This window comes from Schistocerca serialis, chromosome 4, assembly GCF_023864345.2.
Source record: "Schistocerca serialis cubense isolate TAMUIC-IGC-003099 chromosome 4, iqSchSeri2.2, whole genome shotgun sequence".
Classification (NCBI taxonomy): domain Eukaryota; kingdom Metazoa; phylum Arthropoda; class Insecta; order Orthoptera; family Acrididae; genus Schistocerca; species Schistocerca serialis.
In genome coordinates this window covers 733,153,596-733,176,364 of record NC_064641.1, presented here as the reverse complement: position 1 = coordinate 733,176,364, position 22,769 = coordinate 733,153,596, and the positions used below count along the sequence as shown (strand labels likewise).

The window sequence follows — 22,769 nt, the reverse complement described above, 5'->3', positions numbered from 1 at the left end:
CTTGATATTTTGGGTGTTTCCAGAGGTACAGATGTTGTGACGTAAATGAAATGCATTAAATGTTCATGTAAGGTTCAAAATTTAATGAGTAGAGCTGTATGTGGTATAACGCAAGTTTCATTTACTATATCAATAAAGAGTTAAAGAATTTTGTTAGCAAGGTAAACATTTATGTACATCCTCTATTAGCTGCTTGCATATATCTTTCGCTGGAACCAAACGCTGTACAGTACTGCATCATTTTAATAAAGAAACCCTTACTGAAAATACTAAAATGAAGATAAACTGAACAGTACTTCACAGGTCTGCTGAATATGGATGTCTCCAATAATCAGCTGATCGAGATGTTGGTTCCACTATAAGGATGTCATGTACGGTATGTATCATCCATGGTGTAGGGCAGTTTCACTCGTACCAGCATATTGTATGACATTAAATATAATGAAGTACATGAACAGGAGAAAATCGCATGCCCTTTACTGACGAGAGCATTAAGCCTACATAAGACATCCATTTATGAGAGCGTTTTCTTGCTACAGAGACTGTCCTGTCGGGTAGTGCTTCACAGAAAAACAGGCAGCAGAGTTAAACCCGGCTTGACGCTCCCCACGCTGTCCATGGAGCCGACGACGGTCAGCGTCTAGTAGCCTGGTGACGTCATTGAGGCGACACCGGCTCTGTCAGCGAATGGTTGAGGAAGTCGCCGTATTTGGACACGTCGGTGTACACGCTAGGGTAGCCTGGCAGACCGCAGTAGTAGCCAAAGCTGACGACTCCGGCAAGTGAACCGTTACACACGAGTGGCCCACCACCATCTCCCTGTACACAGAATGAAGTCGTCATTCTAAACCAAATATACAGTCCTTGAGAAAAAGTACCGAATCATCCATTATCTCCAATATCTATTATATACATCACTATGAGACACTAATTAACCTGAAAGGCGCTCCATCACATTAATGGTTATAATATTTTAGATGGTTTTAAATAAAGCAACATCTAAAGTGATTGAAGGAGCTGATCTGCAGTCGTAGAAAGGTATCCCATAACCACAAATTCACATAATAACTGAACATACAGTTTCCATTCTTTTCCATCAATGCAGTACTAACACAGTTTAATTATTTCTCGTAGAAGATTCTCGGGTACGAGTATTACTATAGTTAAATTGTTACCTTTTCATAAAGTTCAACAAGAACGACACACAAAGAAGGAATTATCCATACGTACAGACAAACAAATTATTACAGTTTCAGAAAAATTGTATCATTTATTCAAGAGAGGGAGCTTTACAAATTCAACAAGTCAGTATCCCATTGGTGCACCTCTGGCACTTCGGCTTGGCATTGGTCGATAGGGTTGATTGATGTCCTCCTGAGGAATATTACGCCAAATTCTGCCCAATTGGAGCGTTAGATCGTGCAAATCCGTAGATGGTTGAAGGATCCTGTCCATAATGCTACAAACGTTCTCAATCACAGAGAGATCCAGTGCCCTGCCTGGCCAAGGTAGGATTTGCCAAACACGAAGACAAGCAGTGCAAACTACCTCCGTGTGTGGGCGAGCATCATCTCGCTGAAATGTAAGTCCAGGATGGTTTGCAATGAAAGCAACAGAATGAGGCATAAAATATCGTCAACGTATCGATATGCTGTAAGGTTGCCGTGGATAGCAACCAAATAATCCTGCTATGAAAAGAAATGGCACCTCAGACCCAAACTCCATTTTGCCAGGCCCCATGAAGGGGTGGCAGACAAGTCTCCAGGCACGTCTTCGGCCTGGAATCTCACTGACTAAATTATTTACAGTGCTGAGTCCCGCTTCGAACTGAGATCTGATGACCAGATGACCAGCAAAAACATGTCTGGAGACGCCCCGAACAGCGATGGGATACTAGCTTGACTGTTGTCCACCACACGTCTCATCAGTCAGGAGTAATGGTCTGGGGTGCCATTTCATTTCCTAGCACCACCTCTTTGGTTGTCATCCGTGACACCCTTACAGCACAGCAGAACGTCAGCGATATTCTACGCCCCATCATGTTGCACTTCACGGCAAGCCACCCTGAGCTTACATTTCGGCTAGATAATCCCAGCCCCCTCTCCCCTCGCACACTGCGAAAGTTTCTACTTCTTGTCTTTGGGCATGCCAAACCATAGCTTGGCCAGCATCGCCGCCGGATTTCCCCCCAATCGAGAAAGTTTGCAAAAAAAAAAAAAAAAAAAAAAAAAAAAAAAAAAAAAAAAAAGGGTGAAATCTTATGGGACTTAACTGATAAGGTCATCAGTCCCTAAGCTTACACTCTACTTAACCTAAATCATCCTGAGGACAAACACACACACCCAAGCCCGAGGGAGGACTCGAACCTCCGCCGGGACCAGCTGCACAGTCGATGACTGCAGCGCCCAAGACCGCTCGGCTAATCCCGCGCGGCGTAAGATTGCAGCTTTATAGGCAGGGCTCTCCAATCATCTCGGAATTCTGACGATATAATTCGCCAATTGGACAGAATTTGGCATGATATCCCTGAAGAGGACATGCAACAACTCTACCAATCAATGCCAAGCCGAATAACTGCTTGCATTAGGGCCAGAGATGGACCAACACTTTATTGCGTTGGTCAATTTGTAAAGCTCTTTCCCATCACTAAATCATCCACTGATTTTCTGAAATTGTAATCATTTGTTTATCTGAATATCTACCGATTTCCGCCCCATTCGGATAATTCTTTGATGTGCGCCGTGTTTTATGGCTTAGAGTGTATACACTGCCGGAAACAAATTAGCACACCTTGAAACATAGTGTCTATTTTGATCCCATGGTGGCATATGCCACATTGAGGATGGTAGATGTTCTGATAATAGTTTTAGCGTCGTCCGCCTGCACATAGCGCAGCGACAGAGCTACCAGAGTACGATCTGTGTTTACCCTTTAATAGGGAATTTTCACATCCAGAAGGTTCATATGCGTGCAGTAAGCAGGCAATCACGTCACGGGGACGCACTCCTGCTCTCTACAGCCAACTGAACGAGTGAATGAGTTTTAAAGGTGTCAAATTGTTGCCTTTCGTGTGACAGGATAGTCCTTTGGGAAAATCTCCGCACAAGGTGGATGTGCTGCGTCAATCGTGCAATGATACTGCTATCAGGGATCGCCTGTACGTCCCCTCAACGGTAGATGATGTTCTGGACGTCCACGCAGCACAGACGCCCGCCAGGATTGTCGTGTTCTAAAGGCAGCAGTGGCCCATTGTACAGCTACCGCAGGACAGGTAGCAGGGTTTGTGAGTGTAGACGTAACAACACGAACTGTTGCGAAGCGGTTATTAGCAGTGGCAAGCACACCTCTATCCTATCTTCCATTAATGCAACAGCCTAGACGAGCGTGGCTCGACCGGTGCCGTCAGAGCATCACTTGACAGATGGAATGGCACGCAGTGGTTTTCAGCTATGAAAGCAGATTCTGTCTGCACGCAAGTGATTGTCGTTTGCACGTAGGACGCGGACCTGGTGAGCGCTGTCTCGTAGAGTGCACTTGTCCAAAGCACACTCGCCCCATCCCATACCCTAAGGTCTGGGGCGCGATGCGTTGCAACACATGATCACCTTTGATGTTTCTGAAGGGGAAGCTAACCAGCGCTAGGTACATGCAGACTGTTGTTAGATCTGTTCTTTTGCCATTCTTGCTCGCCCACACACTGCCTGTGCAACTCAACGTGTCCTGCAAGACGTGCAGGAACTTCCCTGGTCAACACTATCTCTGGACTTGTTTCCAATCGAGCATGTGTGGGATATGATGGCGCAAGACGTGACGCGTGCGACTCGTCAACCAACAGGTCTCACAGAACTGCGTGAACAGGTCGAGCAGGCGTTGACTAACGTATTCCAGGAGATAAGTCACCATCTATACGATCAACTGGATGCTAGAGTCAGCACCTGCATTGCTACCCGTGGTACCTCAAAACCGCGTGTGCTACTGATCTGAAAATTTAATCATTTCATGTACTCCATGTGTACTGTTGCAACAATAAATCTTGAGTGATCTGGAACGTCTAAAGAGGATACCAGATTTTTTCCAGCAGTGTATTACGGAACTGCGAAACTAATTACCACCACAACTTAAATGGACTAAATTTGTAAAATGTTTTTCAGATAATGTAACTCACTAATTGTGTATGAATGCATGGTTTCGCGGTGATATGAATTAATAAAATTTTCTCGGGCTTCCAACCACATCAGGTGGTTAAAATCCCAAAAGCTTTCGACCGAGCTCTCCTCAGTCATTTTCAAGTAGTAGGTCTGACGCGGCTGGAAGCCCGATAAAATTTTATTAACTCCCTAATTGTCTTTGTTGAGTCAGTTACGGTGTTTATAACAGTGACGCTCAAGCAGATTTTAGGAATTGGGTCAGAAAACTAATATAGGTAGCATGATTTGGGTAAATGATTGTATGCATCCCTAAATTAAACTATATTGATGAAGCACGACGCAAAAAATGCTAGCGGGTGTCACAACATAAAAGGAAAAAGGAAATTACTTTGAGACGATGTTTTGAAACGCTGAGTCGGCGTCTGCAAGTATTCAGTGCTTTTAGCCTCAGTGTTTGATGGTTCAGACATGGCTCTTCTAGTAATTGACAAATACCATGTAGCACTGTTTAATCAAGCCACTTTCTTAGTAGCAGAGGCAACGGTCAATCGAGACAATAATTCCACGTATCTGTGGAAGTTTCCGTCTCGTATTCAAATGAAATGAAATTATCGTGTGGCATTGCTGATTGGGAGGACCCAACTGGGGAAGTTCGGCCGCCGAGTGCGAGTCTTATTTCAGTCGACGCCACATTGGGCGACTCGCGAGCCGGTGATGAGGATGAAATGATGATGAGGACAACACAACACCCAGTCCACGGGCGGAGATAATCTTCATTCCAGCAGGGAATCGAACCCGCGCCCGCTGCATAGGAGGTAAGCACATTACAATCCAGCTAAGCAGGCGGACGTCACGTATTCAAACCGGTATGCATTTACTACAATGGGTGAATTCAAACCACTGCTTGGTCGACAATTGGCACGCCGTCGACGCTTCGTACACCTTCCCCATTGGCGCGCTTTTACCTCCTTAACACAGAGGGGCTCCGCTCCAGTTTTTCTTGTCATATCGCTACAATTATACTGATCCTATACATGCACCAGTAACCATATACACTGATGGGAAAAACTTCGCAACACCAAAAAATAGTTACTGTAGACTAATGAATTTTCGTTAATACATTTGTCTACGTAACATATTGAAGTGATTAACGTTACAGGATCACAGATTAATGTAAGCGCAAGATAAGCAATTGTAAATGTGAAATGCTGGTACATTAATAACCGGTGTAACCGCCAGAATGTTGAATGCCAGTATGCAAAGGTACATCCATTGTGTTGTACAGGTACTGGATGTCAGTTTGTGTGGTGGAGTTTCATGCCTTTTGCACTCGGTCAAGATAGGGACAGTTAATGCTGATTGTGGATGACGCTGGAGTTGTCGCCCTTGATGCACTTTATGTGCTGGTTTGGAGACAGATCTGGTGATCGAGTAGGCAAAGGCAACATGTCGACACCCTGAACAGCGTGTTGGGTTACAACAGCTGTATGTGTGCGAGCGTTATCCTGTTGGAAAACACCCCCTCAATGCTTTTCGTGAATCGCAGCACAACAGATCGAATCATCAGATTGATGCACAATTTTGTAGTCATGGTGCGTGGGATAACAACGAGAGTCTCCTGCTGTCATACAAAACCCCACGCCATACCATAAGCGCAGGTATAGGTCCAGTGTGTCTAGCATGTAAATAAGTTGCATTCTGTCCTCCAACTGGCCTGACACACTGCCATCACTGGCGCCGGGACAGAACCAGCTTTCATCAGAAAACGCAACAGACTTCCACCCAACCCTCTAATGAGCTCTCGCTTGACATCACTAAAGCAGCAAATGGCGGTGGTTGGGGTCAGTGCAACACAAGCTATACGGCATCTGGCTCGGAGCTGTCCTTCAAGTAACCGATTTATAAGCGTTCGTTGGATCACTGTGGTGCCGGCTGCTGCTCAGATTGGTCCAGCGGATGCAGTACGCTGTGCCAGAGGCATAGGCCGAATACGGTGGTCTTCTCTCTCAGTAGTGTCACGTGATGTCCGGAGCCCGTCTTCTAGCGACAATACATTCCTTTGACCACCGCTACGAGCTGTCGTATACAATGGCTACTGCCGGCCGGTGTGGCCGTGCGGTTCTAGGCGCTTCAGTCTGGAACCGCGTGACCGCTACGGTCGCAGGTTCGAATCCTGCCTCGGGCATGGATGTGTGTCATGTCCTTAGGTTAGTTAGGGTTAAGTAGTTCTAAGTTCTAGGGGACTGATGACCTAAGAAGTTAAGTCCCATAGTGCTCAGAGCCATTTGAATCGAACAGTGGCTACATTCGTTCCCAGAACTGCAGAAAGAACATTCAACTTCTCCTAGCCCTATTATAAGATCTCGTTAAATGTCAGTGAGGTGCTGACAATGGCGTCTTTGTCGCCCTAAAGGCATTCTTGACTAACATAAACTTACCACGTCCAATCTCAAGGCCAACAAACGCTCACGACCATTACAGTGTGTATTTAAAGCAATCCTGATTTGCATCCTCACAGTGGCGCCACTAGCTCCTCTCTTACACGATTGGCACGAAATGTGAATAGACATTATCTTTCAGATGTAGAAACACACCTTTCAACTTCCGTTTATGTCTCACAACTCCTTGGTTTTGCAATTTTTTTACCGTCGCTATAGTATTTTCACAAATTATAGGTAATAGCGAATAGTGCAGTAGTAGCGGTAAGGACAGTTAGTTTTCTCAGTGGTTGCAGTCCGTAATTAACAACAGTAGCCACTGTGGCATGGTTAAACAGTAATATGTTAGCTCTAGTAGTACATGTAGTTTCATTACATGCCGATGTATAGAAAACAGTACTAAGTTTTGATAGAAGTAATTTGAAAGAGAAAGTTCAAATTATAGGTAACAGGAAGAGCTGAAGAAACAAACTGTTAAATAATAAATGATCTATGGCTATGTCTGCGGAAAGTGTACTGAAGAAGGAATACATTGTGTCATCATCTACTTGAAGATTCTATGACAGAAGTGGGACACAATTCGTGAGTACTATGAGGACTTAACACGGTGAAGTGAAGGGACTATTATCTATATAAGGACAGTAGACTCACCTGGCAGGAGTCTTCGTTCCCCATCCCTCCAGCACACAGCATTCCTTCCAGTACGAGCAGCCTCGTGCGGCAAACCGCTGTGTCTGTCACGTTCACCGTCACGTACTTCAGCTGCTCTGTAGTGGGCCCATTCTGCAGAAATAAGACATCAAGCTTATAGCTGCACACTGTAGAACACCACAAAGACAAAACATTAAGACTGTGCAGTTCATCGACCTTTTCCAAGCGTAAGTCGTGCAAGAAGCGATCCACAGACCGATACGATGTTTGAAGCTTCCTGGAAGATTAAAACTGTGTTCCAGACCAGGACTCGAACCCGAAAATTTTCTCCTCTACCGATCGAGCTATATAGGCGTCATTTATGACCGCCTCTCACAGCTTTACTTTCAGGACTGGTAGTCGCGCAAGGTATCGTGCCTATGGCTGGCGCTATTGCAAACGACAGCGGCTGTGTCAAAGATATTGCGTCGGCCGTTATGGCATAGTTGTTCTAGATGCTTCAGTCTGGAACCGCGCGACCGCTACGGTCGCAGGTTCAAATCCTGCCTCCGGCATGATCTACATCTACATCTACATGATTACTCTGAAATTCACATTTAAGTGCTTGGCAGAGGGTTCATCGAACCACAATCATACTATCTCTCTACCATTCCACTCCCGAAGAGCGCGCGGGAAAAACGAACACCTAAACCTTTCTGTTAGAGCTCTGATTTCTCTTATTTTATTTTGATGATCATTCCTACCAATATTTTCGCATTCGGAAGAGAAACTTGGTGACTGAAATTTCGTAAATAGATCTCGCCGCGACGGGAAACGTCTTTGCTTTAATGACTTCCATCCCAACTCGCGTATCATATCTGCTACACTCTCTCCCCTATTACGTGATAATACAAAACGAGCTGCCCTTTTTTGCACCCTTTCGATGTCCTCCGTCAATCCCACCTGGTAAGGATCCCACACCGCGCAGCAATATTCTAACAGAGGACGAACGAGTGTAATGTAAGCTGATTCTTTAGTGGACTTGTTGCATCTTCTAAGTGTCCTGCCAATGAAACGCAACCTTTGGCTCGCCTTCCCCACAATATTATCTATGTGGTCTTTCCAACTGAAGTTGTTCGTAATTTTAACACCCAGGTACTTAGTTGAATCGACAGCCTTGAGAATTGTACTATTTATCGAGTAATCGAATTCCAACGGATTTCTTTTGGAACTCATGTGGATCACCTCACACATTTCGTCATTTAGTGTCAACTGCCATCTGCCACACCATACAGCAATCTTTTCTAAATCACTTTGCAGCTGATACTGGTCTTCGGATGATCTTACTAGACGGTAAATTACAGCATCATCTGCGAACAACCTAAAAGAACTGGTCAGATTGTCACCCAGGTCATTTATATAGATCCGGAACAGCAGAGGTCCCAGGGCGCTTCCCTGGGGAACACCTGATATCACTTCAGTTTTACTCGATGATTTGCCAGCTATTACTACGAACTGCGACCTTCCTGACAGCAAGTCCTTAGGTTAGTTAGGTTGAAGTAGTTCTAAGTTCTAGGGGGACTGATAACCTCAGATGTTAAGTCTCATGGTGCTCAGAGCCATTTGGACCATTTGAAAGATATTGCGAGGTCACGTGACCTCTCTGATATGTTATCTGAAGAATGTGAAGTAACGGACAGGTAGCGAACGCAGGTAGACGTTCCGACTGGAGAGACAGTAGTGGCTTTACGAGTCGCTAAGGCGGAAACGCTGCCGAGAGCAGGATGTTAGCTGATGGGGGAATGCACATGGTTTCTGCGCCGTCGAACAGTACCACGTTTCGCTGCATTGCGGTAACCAGGCTCTTGGTTAACGTTTTCTCGTGTTGCAGTGCTTTTCGAGTGCTTCCTGGACTGGAGAAAATCATTCCAGATACATATTGCGGCGTACGGCTGAGCCTCCCTGTGCTTGTGTGTTCACAAGGAAGTAACAGTCATATTCAACAAGCAGTGAGTCCATGCCGCGTGGAGATGCTGCATTATATATATACACTCCTGGAAATTGAAATAAGAACACCGTGAATTCATTGTCTCAGGAAGGGGATACTTTATTGACACATTCCTGGGGTCAGATACATCACATGATCACACTGACAGAACCACAGGCACATAGACACAGGCAACAGAGCATGTACAATGTCGGCACTAGTACAGTGTATATCCACCTTTCGCAGCAATGCAGGCTGCTATTCTCCCATGGAGACGATCGTAGAGATGCTGGATGCAGTGCTGTGGAATGGCTTGCCATGCCATTTCCACCTGGCGCCTCAGTTGGACCAGCGTTCGTGCTGGACGTGCAGACCGTGTGAGACGACGCTTCATCCAGTCCCAAACATGCTCAATGGGGGACAGATCCGGAGATCTTGCTGGCCAGGGTAGTTGACTTACACCTTCTAGAGCACGTTGGGTGGCACGGGATACATGCGGACGTGCATTGTCCTGTTGGAACAGCAAGTTCCCTTGCCGGTCTAGGAATGGTAGAACGATGGGTTCGATGACGGTTTGGATGTACCGTGCACTATTCAGTGTCCCCCCGACGATCACCAGTGGTGTACGGCCAGTGTAGGAGATCGCTCCCCACACCATGATGCCGGGTGTTGGCCCTGTGTGCCTCAGTCGTATGCAGTCCTGATTGTGGCGCTCACCTGCACGGCGCCAAACACACATACGACCATCATTGGCACCAAGGCAGAAGCGACTCTCATCGCTAAAGACGACACGTCTCCATTCGTCCCTCCATTCACGCCTGTCGCGACACCACTGGAGGCGGGCTGCACGATGTTGGGGCGTGAGCAGAAGACGGCCTAACGGTGTGCGGGACCGTGGCCCAGCTTCATGGAGACGGTTGCGAATGGTCCTCGCCGATACCCCAGGAGCAACAGTGTCCCTAATTTGCTGGGAAGTGGCGGTGCGGTCCCCTACGGCACTGCGTAGGATCCTACGGTCTTGGAGTGCATCCGTGCGTCGCTGCGGTCCGGTCCCAGGTCGACGGGCACGTGCACCTTCCGCCGACCACTGGCGACAACATCGATGTACTGTGGAGACCTCACGCCCCACGTGTTGAGCAATTCGGCGGTACGTCCACCCGGCCTCCCGCATGCCCACTATACGCCCTCGCTCAAAGTCCGTCAATTGCACATACGGTTCACGTCCACGCTGTCGCGGCATGCTACCAGTGTTAAAGACTGCGATGGAGCTCCGTATGCCACGGCAAACTGGCTGACACTGACGGCGGCGGTGCACAAATGCTGCGCAGCTAGCGCCATTCGACGGCCAACACCGCGGTTCCTGGTGTGTCCGCTGTGCCGTGCGTGTGATCATTGCTTGTACAGCCCTCTCGCAGTGTCCGGAGCAAGTATGGTGGGTCTGACACACCGATGTCAATGTGTTCTTTTTTCCATTTCCAGGAGTGTATATATATATATATATATATATATATATATATATATATATATATATATCTGTGTGTGTGTGTACATTTGAATTACAAAAAACAAATAAGAAAAAAAAGTTGCATGGCACGAGACTCGATCCGGCGACCTTCGGATTACGAACCCGAGCGCGTACCGCTGCGCCACGACGCTGTAGAAAATCATTAATCGTAGAGAGCATTTCACAGCATCGGTTTCTTTTAACTCGATTTTCTCGACAACGCTGAGAAGTGCATCTTGGTGCTTTGCCACATTACACCTCTGGCCATAAGTTTCTATTATGCGCAGTATGAATCGAATCTGAATTTCACAACTGGCGGCCTCCCCTTGTTAGAACATGTGTGAACCGTGTATCGACTCGTGCGACACCTTGTATTTAGATTGCATTGGTTTTCCTTTTCTTCCCCTGACATGTTTGTTTGATATGTTGTCTGTCATTAAGTGGCTGCTTAGTTGTCTTTTCCCTCGGCTATCGATAGCTGCGTTTTTGCTTCCGGGAAACTGCTACGGAGGAAGTGAGATCTTTGACCTGTGGTAACTTCGTGTGGTGGCGCGGAAGTAGGGGCGTGGTCTCAGAGAGTGTGGTGGACACGGGAGGGCAGTGTGGCTCGCCAGCGCGTACCAGGCGTGGTCGGTTGTACCGAGTCGCCACGTGAAGTATGTCGGTTGTGTGTAACGGGCGGGTCGATTTGACGGAAGAGCTCCCCGCGGGTTGGTTAAATACAGAATCGCCCCACGAGTAGTTGCTGTTCATTTCACCTTGGTGAGACCGAGAGAGGTGGCGCAGTGGTTAGCACACGGTTCAATCCCGCGTCCGGCCATCCTGATTTAGGTTTTCCGTAATTTCCCTAAATCGCTCCAGGCAAATGCCGGGACGGTTCCTTTGAAAGGGCACGGCCGACTTCCTTCCCCGTCCTTCCCTAATCCGATGAGACCGATGACCTCACAGTTTGGTCTCTTCCCCCAAAACAACCAACCAACCAACCTTGGTGAGACGTTAACAAGCTTCTTTAAGTCCTCCGTTTCAACACTGGAGTTTAAAGAGGAGACACCTAACATGAAGGAGCGGTCACTACCCGTCAACGTTTGCAGAGAAGACGTGAACTCCGTTGACAGAGCGTGTTGTCGCGTGACCGTGGCGTGTTGGGTACAATGGCGACGCGTGCGAGGTCGGATGTGTGGATCCTTGCCATCGGAGGTCGTGTACTGCCTGTTCGAGCATAATTGCAAGTTAAGTTAGTGGAAGGTTCAATCAGTAAGTAATAAGTTCGCGTAACCAGTGTCTCTTCGGCCTTGTGGCCTCCAGCGATCGGGTTTCCTGTCCTCGGCACCGGTGTAATTGAAGACAGTGATCTTTCCTCCTCCTGTCGTTACTGCCCGATGGGAGGTGTAGTTTTGGCAGTTTGTTTCGCTATTCTGTCGTGTGTTATGAGTAAATTCATGCTTCTTGTTGGTTGATCATGTGGTCGCTCATTCAGGACTGTGGGGTGTAATGTTTCCTTGCACGAGGTTAGCTCTAATTCTGTCATCAAGTTAAGCCATCTTATTACAAGTTTTCGGCTAACTAAAAGTCGGTGCAGTGACCAGCCTGAGAGTGGCAATTGTGTTTACGGGCGTATTTAAATTGGTCAGTATTCTGCCTAGCCTGAGCATCCCTGAGTGGGTGATTTGTGGCCGCCATACACGGGTTCGTCGTATCTGCTACGTTCTAATGATATTCCAGGACACTTTGTTTAAAAACTTTTTTTAAATTCCTCCATTCCTTTATTGCCATTAATCGTGTTTTTGCTGAGACCTTTGATTTTTTTTTTATGGCAGTGTTGGTAGCTTCACTGCCTCACCGTATTTTATTAACAAAGTTCTGTATTTAGTTTAGTAGCCTGTTTACTAATGTTCTTTAAATTTTTTAAACTGTTGTATTGCTATAAATTACTTGATTGCCGTGAGCGGCGTGTTTTGAAAGCTGTTATTGCCGTACTGCTAGCTTCTGTGTGTGTTTTTTAAGAAATTTTTAAACTGTTGCATTGCTATAAATTAGTTGATTGCCGTTAGCGGCGTGTTTTGAAAGGTTGTTTATTGCCGTACTGCTAGCTTCTGTGCTTTTTTTTAAAAAAAAATGAATTTTTTTTAAATTGTTGTATTGCTATAAATGATTTGATTGCCGTTAGCGCCGCGTTTAAAAGGCTGTTTATGGCCGGACTGCTAGTTTCTGTAAGATATGAATAAAACATTTGTGTGTGAAAATCTCAACTCGACAGTAAACTACTAGAAATTTGGCCCCGTTTCCCAACTTGTGGTGTGGCTTGTAGTAACCGTAACCACTATGTGTGTCAATGTGTCTTCTGTATTTACACTAGGGGGAACTGTTTTAAAGTTGTTGAGACGTTATGGAAATTTTTCTGAGCTTTTGCAAGGTATGCACTGTTAAAGATATTGGCCAGTATCTGTGAACTGCAGTGTTACATTGATGTCAAAAACTTCTTGCCTTTATATTTTGTGAGTAATGATTTTCTGTTCTGAATAACATAGATGTATGTTAATTTGGAGTGGTGGAATGAATAAACTATTTTTTTGTATATATTGATTAAACTGATGACATGAGGGAACCTTTGGTTGTATTACTGTTGGAACATCTCAATATGACACAATAATTTGGTTATGGTACTTGTATTAACTAACAGCACCGCACAGAGAAGAACTTCTGTCAAGTTTGGAAGGTAGGAGAGGAGGTAATGGCGGAAGTGAAGTTGTGAGGGCATGAGGCGTGCCTGGATAACTCAGGCAGATGTTTCGGATTCGAGACCTGGTCCGAAACACCATTCTTATCGAGTCTTAAACGAGTACACACTGAACTGCAGACTGAAAATTTATTGTGAAAGATGACATACCCCAATTTGAACCAAGACTAAAGTTGAACTTGACTGATATTAACACCATCTCTGTGTCAAACCGAGGACTTTCCGCTTTCTTCTGTTTCGTATGACTGTCATGATTATTTATCTCTTTAAGTCATCTAGATGCAATTCAATAACAATATCAAAATATCTGAAAGTATCAGGTAGAAAAGAAAACCAGTTATGCGCTATATTCATCCTCTTTAATCTGTACGTTATATATGGTTAGTAATTATGTTTGTGTACACAGCATGTTACCTATTTATACTGTCTCCTTTTCGAGATGCTTGAAGCGATTTTTTAATGTCCGCTCGTTGTCTGGACTACAATCTCTCTGTTACGCCTATATCATAGACTAGCTTCAGTTCAAGCACCAACACAAGTCAGACCAGCTTACAGTTGCATAGAATACAGACGGAGACTACGTATTCGATCTTCGGTCATGGACCCACGAGATGACTAAGTGAGTGGTATGACTGAGGTCTAATCAGGGGCCGCTTATTAGGCCTTTACTTATAGACCCCAAAAAGCCAAGTGAGTCGGTCCTCTCACATGCGCATGGTTCCGATGTAGGCAAAACACAGCAGAAATTCCCTCACAGTGGATAAAATGATGAGTAGGTCACACAGTTTAGAGTACAGGCACACGTCACATCACTTGCGCGACTTGAAGACGACGGGTAGGACTGTGGCTCCAGACAGGTCGGATCTCAGGCATCTGGAAAACATCACACCATGGCTCACAAAAAGTGGTTATGACATGTCTCCTGTCAAAATATCGTATATCAAAATGTGATTATCATCTTAGCTAGACACCGGAATAAAACCTATCGGTCATTTCCGCTGCTGGTGGAATTTCTGACTTTACATTGACATTGTCCTCAACCGTACAAGGTATAAATGACGTCATATATTTTTGAGACAAATTTTGGTCTGCTCGTACCAGGCGGATTTTGAGTAGCTGCAGTCGTTTTTAATGGATAGAATGTTGCGTAACTAGGTTTTGTGTCTTTTTCTGGGCGAATGATAGCTGATGTCTACGTCATGAAATTACGTGGTGGCCATGTGATATGAGTAGGACAACCAACTGTTTCTCAGCTTACAAACTGGAATGTATTTGTTTAAGATGTCTAATATTTTGTCCATTAAAATATGTATACTGAGTAACCCCTTACCTGTCAAACAAATGCTGACCCCCAACAATTTTGTAATAGCAGATGGGGCTGTAACGGAACAAAATCAGCTGCTGCAAATGTAATTTAAATGTGGTATTTCATCCTACCATCGAACAAAGCATGAAGAGATGCTTCTACAAACGGGCTATCTTTATTTTTCATCAAGTTTTAACAACAAATTCTTCGTCATTTATCGTAGTCACAGGTGTGTAAATTTCGTATTTTACTGAATTCTGCATAAACTGTTAAATGTGTAGGGTCTGAGGGCAGGACAGAAGAGAAAGACCTTTCGTTAGTCATTTGTGTTATAAATGTGACTTGTACATATTGTAAATGGTGGTTCACTTTCTAAATTTTGACACATATGTTATTATTGTAAATTGTATATTTTGTAAGTGGTGGTCCATTTTCTATATTTTATGTTCCTTGTCAGTTCTGGTGGAGAAACTGAAGTCTTATAACAGTCATCGAGCAGCATTCCGTGTTGGACATCCACACTATGTGGACTGATCTTATGGGTAAGTTCTATGTTGGAGAGCTGGTAGTGTGCTTTTAGTTGTGAAGCGATTTATTATGTGCGGTATATGGCCGCTCAGTAATTGAGTACTTTTGGGCAACATGGCTGTGGAGAGAAGCAGCGATTAGTATGATTAATCAATAATTCAAAAACAGTCTTAATCGCATTTATTATTATTATACCGCCAACCAGTTTCAACCCGTCGCAGGGGTCATTTCATCTCCTGGGCGTTTACACCATTGGTCGACTGCTGGTGGTGTCACTCCTGTCTACATAACGGCAGGAAACTTTATGTTATGTAGACAGGAGTGACACCGCCAGCAGTCGACCAATGGTGTAAACGCCCAGGAGATGACCCCTACGTCGGGTTGAAACCGGTTGGCGGTATAACAATAATAATAAATGCGATTAAGACTGTTTTTGAATTATTGAACTGAGCATTTGTTAACACTTAGATAAATCACGAATCAAATGGGATTTAGAATCAGTGAATCTGCTGGAACTTTAACTTTTTGCAAATGTTACGCGATGTACAATGTTGAACTTTGATTATTTTATATTATTATTATTATTATTTACGTTATTAAATAGACTGCGAGAGTCTCCTCACAATGACGTGAATTCTGATATGTTGACCGCCATTAAGTGAATTTTAATTGTTTCTGAGTTGCCAAATATTTTGCGTATAGTCAGCACTTCAGATTGTATTCAATGGATCAGCTACCACTTTAAATACACAATCATGCGAACGTTACTGAATTTTATAATTTCTGAAATTTTTTCAACAATATTTGTAGGATCACCGTTGTAATCCTTTCGTGGTTGATGGCACACAGATACCCCACTAAAGTGGAATGCAGCTCTGATGGTTAGGACGTCTGTTACTGATATATGCCTAACGCTAGCATGTGGCAACGTCTTTTCGGAACTTGGAGAAAAATACTATGGACCACACGATGGACATATAGAAGGGCGCAAGCGATCAAATGGGATGGCATGTGCATTTAGATGATACAGTGCGTCTTTTTCACGAAAATCAGATCAGATCACCATCCTCTCCATCAAAAGAACGTCTGAGGTAAACTGTATGTTCTTACATATCATAGACATTGTTTTAAAACATTACTACACTCCTCATAGTTCTCCTGGTTTGCACATAATTTGTATGTAGTAGGACGTATATGCCCCAGACTACTTCACAGAATGTAGAAAACATTGCTGTGTGGTATGTTAAAGACATTTTCAAATGTTATGTTGGAAAGTTGAGTATCACATTTTATATTTTTCATTGTAAGGAGAATAAATGTGTTTTGGCACTGCACTGATTTGTTATATTTTGTTTCATAATTGCCATCCTGATAAAATCATTCTAAAGTTAAAAATCTAACTCTGAAAATTGTAGATTCACATGAAAACAGAGGTCTCGTTATATTCGCTCAGATTAATAATTTTTTGTGGCGAAAGTGCATTATTTATCACAAAGGAAGACAGTTTTTGACCTTTTATTTTTCATATATATGGAATATAAATTTTAACTGTGAAAAGGTTAAATCATCTGCTTTTACTTATTGAATAAATCATCAGTTCATTATAATGTAAATATTTTGGTGTTGGCTGCAATAATTGTTCCAGAGAATTTAACTTTTCTAATATATTATTATTATTATATATTTTAATGCATCTTACACTTGTTTAAATTCACTGTACATCCTGATGCTTAGATAAGCTTTGACCAAAGGATCGCAAGGTAGCTACTGGACATGAAAGCAGACATATACAGTTCGACTCTACAGAAGTACTGATTTACTATTCCAGATATATCGCCCAACTTTTTCTAGTGCTCCATCTCGTCACAGGAATAATTTAAGTAAACAGCGCTAGTGCCAGTCCGTCGAAGGTGGGGCTTTTCTCCCCTGGGATAATGAATTCAATCACTTTGAAATTGCAAATGTTTTTCTCATTTGAGATTTAAATTCATTCTTCGTGGTCCAAGTACTAAATCGAAGACATAATAGATAGTTTTGCGTGGGAGTCGCAAGCTACATACTTTTCAGCAGTTGTGTGCATAAAAGTGGCTATCAGAACTTAGGCAAAGGGAAGAAGACGGCGACGGATGGAGATTTGCTGCGTATACAGGGTGTTACAAAAAGGTACGGCCAAACTTTCAGGAAACATTCCTCACACACAAATAAAGAAAAGATGTTATGTGGACATGTGTCCGGAAACGCTTAATTTCCATGTTAGAGCTCATTTTAGTTTCGTCAGTATATACTGTACTTCCTCGATTCACCACCAGTTGACCCAATTGAAGGAAGGTAATGTTGACTTCGGTGCGTGTGTTGACATACAACTCAATGCTCTAGCATCAAGCACATCAGTACGTAGCATCAACAGGTTAGTGTTCATCACAAACGTGGTTGTGCAGTCAATGCAATGTTTACAAATGCGGAGTTGGCAAATGCCCATTTGATGTATGGATTAGGGCGGGGCAATAGCCGTGGCGCGGTACGTTTGCATCGAGACAGATTTCCGGAACGAAGGTGTCCCGACAGGAAGACGTTCGAAGCAATTGATCGGCGTCTTAGGGAGTACGGAATATTGCAGCCTATGACTCGCGACTGGGGAAGACCTAGAACGACGAGGACACCTGCAATGGACGAGGCAATTCTTAGTGGAGTTCACAATAACCCTAATGTCAGAGAAGTTGCTGCTCTACGGGGTAACGTTGACCACGTCACTGTATGGAGAGTGCTACGGGAGAACCAGTTGTTTCTGTACCATGTACAGCGTGTGCAGGCACTATCAGCAGCTGATTGGCCTCCACGGCTACACTTCTGCGAATGGTTCATCCAAAAATGTGTCAATCCTCATTTCAGTGCAAATGTTCTCTTTACGGATGACGCTTCATTCCAACGTGATCAAACTGTAAATTTTCACAATCAACATGTGTGGGCTGACGAGAATCCGCAAGAAATTGTGCAATCACGTCGTCAACACAGATTTTCTGTCAACGTTTGCGCAGGCATTGTTGGTGATGACTTGATTGGGCCCCATGTTCTTCCACCTACGCTCAATGGAGCACGTTATCATGATTTCATACGGGATACTCTACCTGTGCTGCTAGAACATGTGCCTTTACAAGTACGACACAACATGTGGTTCATGCACGACGGAGCTCCTGCACATTTCTGTCGAAGTGTTCGTACGCTTCTCAACAACAGATTCGGTGACCGATGGATTGGTAGAGGCGGACCAATTCCATGGCCTCCACGCTCTCCTGACCTCAACCCTCTTGACTTTCATTTGAAAGCTCTTGTCTACGCAACCCCGGTACCAAATGTAGAGACTCTTCGTGCTCGTATTGTGGACGGCTGTGATACAATACGCCATTCTCCAGGGCTGCATCAACGCATCAGGGATTCCATGCGACGGAGGGTGGATGCATGTATCCTCGCTAACGGAGGACTTTTGAACATTTCCTGTAACAAAGTGATTGAAGTCACGCTGGTACGTTCTGTTGCTGTGTGTTTCCATTCCATGCTTAATGTGATTTGAAGAGAAGCAATAAAATGAGCTCTAACATGGAAAGTAAGCGTTTCCGGACACATGTACACATGACATATTTTCTTTCTTTGTGTGTGAGGAATGTTTCCTGAAAGTTTGGCCGTACCTTTTTGTAACACCCTATATAGCACTGATAGCAACAGCTGAGACATCAGCCACAGGTATCCCATCAGATTCTGCGTCTTCAGCAACGGCTACAGCTCTCGAGCAGTCGCTAATGACAGAGACACAGAATCTTCAAGTTAGGCTTGGGCAGCAGCTCCACCTCGGCAACAGAAGAAGAACACAAGCAATTAACAAGGCTGATAGGTATCAAAGTCAGAAGCGTAAATATGTGTGTATTCGCGGGTTTACCACCAGAATTAAATTTTCGCATGACTAAACGATCATCAATGTTGCTCGATCTAATAGTTCTAAATCAGGGCAGTGAGTTTTTATATTACAGAAGACATGATAGCATGGTTAAGGCAAAATTTAAATTCTAATATGTAAGGAAAATGTTATGAAATAAATTCTCAAACGGAGAAATTATATTTGGAGCTTACACACAAACCTCCAGATGTCAACCACTCAGATCAGTACCAAACATTATACTTCGATAGAGTATCAAACATAACACTGATTTAGTTAGTGATATGTGCTGTCGTCCAGCAGAACATGCGTAAACTATAAGTAGAAGTGACACCAGAACTACGGTGCTCAGGAGAACAATATCTGTGAGTGATTATTTTGTAGATATCGGTTGGGTCAGTTGGAAGAGGCTGAGGTTATCACAGCAAAAGTTCCCCGTTCAAACCACATTGACGCCAATTTTTTTTAACTGTTTACACGTGGCATTTTCCTGACATGTAAAACAACTTTTCGTAGCTTGTAGCAATGTTCCTTTGCCAGTCTGTTTTCGCTTCGTTAGTTGAAGGTCACAAACTTGTAGAGTATATCTGTATAGATAGATGTGGTGTTTTGTCGGACACGTGCGACACAACACCAAACCCGTCTATACAAATGTGCTCTATAGGTTTGCTACTTTCAACTAACGAAGCACAAACAGACTACCAAAAGAACATTGCTACAAACTACAAAGCCGCGCGGGATTAGCCGAGCGGTCTTAGGCGCTGCAGTCATGGACTGTGCGGCTGCTCCCGGCGGAGGTTCGAGTCCTCCCTCGGGCATGGGTGTGTGTGTTTATCTTTAGGATAATTTAGGTTAAGTAGTGTGTAACCTTAGTGACTGATGACCTTAGCATAAGATTTCACACACATTTGAACATTTTTGAACAAACTACAAAAATTTTCTTCGAATTTCAGGAAAGTGTCTTCCCATATACCAGTTTTAATCGTAAACAGTTAAAGAAAGCCCTTTAGTAGGGGGGTTTAAACGCTTGACCTTTTGTACAATGACCTCACGCTCCATCGGCTCACCCACTGAAGATCTTCGATGCCACACTTCATAGATACACTTTTCCTGTGCTCCGTATTTCTGTATTTCTGGTGTTACTTTCAACTACAGTTTACGCACGTTCTACTGGACGACAGCACATACCACGAACTAAATCAGTGTTTTCCTTGACACTACCGAGAGACAACGGTTGGTATCATTCTGAGGGTCTGGTGTCTGGAGGTTTGAGTATTAGCGCAAAATATGTTACATCCCAGAATGATACATGGGGTGAATGTGAAAATTTTTAAAGTTTCCCCAGTCAGTATCCAAGCTAGATTGGAAACCAAGGCAGGCTAGTAAGCAATACATAGTCTGGAATGACAGCCCGCATCTCGTGATCGTGCGGTAGCGTTCTCGCTTCCCACGCCCGGGCTCCCGGGTTCGATTCCCGGCGGGGTCAGGGATTTTCTCTACCTCGTGATGGCTGGGTGTTGTGTGCTGTCCTTAGGTTAGATAGGTTTAAGTAGTTCTAAGTTCTAGGGGACTTATGACCACAGCAGTTGAGTCCCATAGTGCTCAGAGCCATTTGAACCATTTTTGAATGACAACCCGGAAGAAAAGCCTATATTACAGGCAACACTCAGCTAAACTGCCAATGACAAACTTAGCTAGAGGACAAAGGTGTCAAGGCACCAAGGTGACCTCATGGAGAAGACAGTGTAATGTCTTTCTGTTAAGCAGACACTGTGAAGCAACAACATGTAAGTCATATGCAAGAATGGTTTTCAGCACGCAGATGCCGCAGCAGTATTTGAACTGAAAGCCTGAAGAGTGAGCTGGGACACCATGGTATGATGTAGACCAGGGCTTCCCAACGTGTGGTCCGCGGACCTCTTAGGGGTCCGCCGGCTCTTTCTAGGGGGTCCGCGGCCACGTTTCACCAAATCGTGTAAAATAATGAGTAAAATTATTGAATAAAAATGTAAAAATCAAATTCATCACTTTTTTCATGTGAAAAACATGTGTACTTTTACTTCAGGTCGTATTTCCAAGCAGCCTTTGCGGTTCATAAGTGAGTACGCATACGCAGTTTAGTGCCGGAGAATGCGGCTTCTCTGATCGACCGTTTCGCAACAATACTGGTGTACTTTGTGCGCCGGCTCACGGCGCTAGATGCGCTCAAACCTTTTACGCGTGAGCGGAGCAAGCTTTGTCGACCAATCACAGTGCTCGCTGGCACGTATGCAGCCCCAGGCATCATTAAATGTTAAACTTGCTTTGCCAGTGCGCTACCTATTTCATAAGTCGATTTTTGACCTTCAAGTTGTTTTCATTCATCTCTAAACCAAAGACTATTGATACTTCGGGGGGGGGGATCATTGGGAACATGACATATGACATGACACATGCATTAAGAAGCTTTCAGTTCCGATGGCTTTCGCTCTGAAATTTAAAGTTACTGTGCTCTTGACTGACTAGGGGTCCGCCATGGATATTCGACTGAAGAAGGGGTCCACCAGCTGAAAAGGTTGGGAAGCCCTGGTGTAGACTATAGAGTGGTGAAGGGTTTAGGAAATCGGGTCACATTTGGTCGTCTTTGTGACATTATAACGTCATCAGCATAGATCAGCTGGTGCAAATACTCTGTCTCCCACAGTTTACTTCTCGGTTTGGAGTTAACCAGCCCTTGCGTGGGGTCTGTGACCCTCCATCAGCAGCACACCTGGATGACTGCAGTCTAGGATTCTACAACACACACAGCCGGAAGGACTTAACTGCAGTAGCCTTCTGCAGCCTCACTAACGCCTTCATTGGTGAGAAGATTCGGGTATCTACTACCACTGGTTCCCTGGAGGTCTAACTGATGGTACCTGATGAAAAGTGGGACTATCGGAGAGTGCAACAGCTACTGCCCTCCAACCTGCACTACGAGCGGACATCAGCGTCGCTGGCCATTCCCTTGATGCGGGATCATGACACAACTCTTCATGACTACAGCCACCTCACATGGAGCTCTTGGTTGCCTTTCCGGGACGCAGTCTATGACGTCAACGAGAATGCCCTGGTAACCTCTGGCCGACAGAGACTTTTGGGCAACACCGACCGAGCTGCGGCTAGCTGACTGTGATGCTGTAGGGTGTTGACTACACACCTCGATCACCACGGCAGCCAAGAGTGCGTAACTGCGAAACACGCTGGCGTCAAGCATACCGGCGTGGCCAGAACCCTTCTGCTCGCCTTGCTAGTAGTGTATTCTATGTAAAACATTCTCGGCTTTCTTGCCGCGTTAATTCGGGATAAAATCTCAAGCTTCCGACGATAGTCTACATCATCGTCAGGAGCAACTGACGATGACGATGGAGGCTATCGTCGAAAGCTTGAGATTTTATCCCGAATTGACGCGACGGGAAAACCGAGAATGTTTTACATATAAGTGCCGTCGCGAAAGACTTCGTTGTCAAGTGTGTATTCTGATAACAATATCTTATTCACGCCTTCGGATGTTCGGCAGATCCGCACCACCACACTTCACTCCA

General features: G+C 44.6%; 1 protein-coding gene across 1 annotated transcript; it reads right to left on the bottom strand.

Annotated features, from left to right (window-relative positions):
- Window positions 1-657: 657 nt before the first annotated feature.
- On the bottom strand, window positions 658-22,441 carry LOC126474734 (trypsin eta-like). The gene is made up of 3 exons (XM_050102213.1): window positions 22,385-22,441; window positions 7,238-7,369; window positions 658-819 (listed from the first exon to the last, which is right to left on the bottom strand). The coding sequence occupies exons 1-3, from the start codon at window positions 22,439-22,441 to the stop codon at window positions 658-660; spliced, it is 351 nt and encodes a 116-aa protein (XP_049958170.1).
- Between the last annotated feature and the right edge of the window lie 328 nt (window positions 22,442-22,769).

What these genes read in the sequence shown, in the direction of transcription:
- LOC126474734 (XM_050102213.1), bottom strand. Translation starts at nt 22,441, where the DNA reads ATGCTTGACGCCAGCGTGTTTCGCAGTTACGCACTCTTGGCTGCCGTG. An exon ending in TGGCTGCCGTGGTGATCGAG is followed by an intron (nt 7,370 to 22,384) that starts GTGTGTAGTCAA and finishes TTATTTCTGCAG; the next exon opens with AATGGGCCCACTACAGAGCA. An exon ending in GGAACGAAGACTCCTGCCAG is followed by an intron (nt 820 to 7,237) that starts GTGAGTCTACTG and finishes TTCTGTGTACAG; the next exon opens with GGAGATGGTGGTGGGCCACT.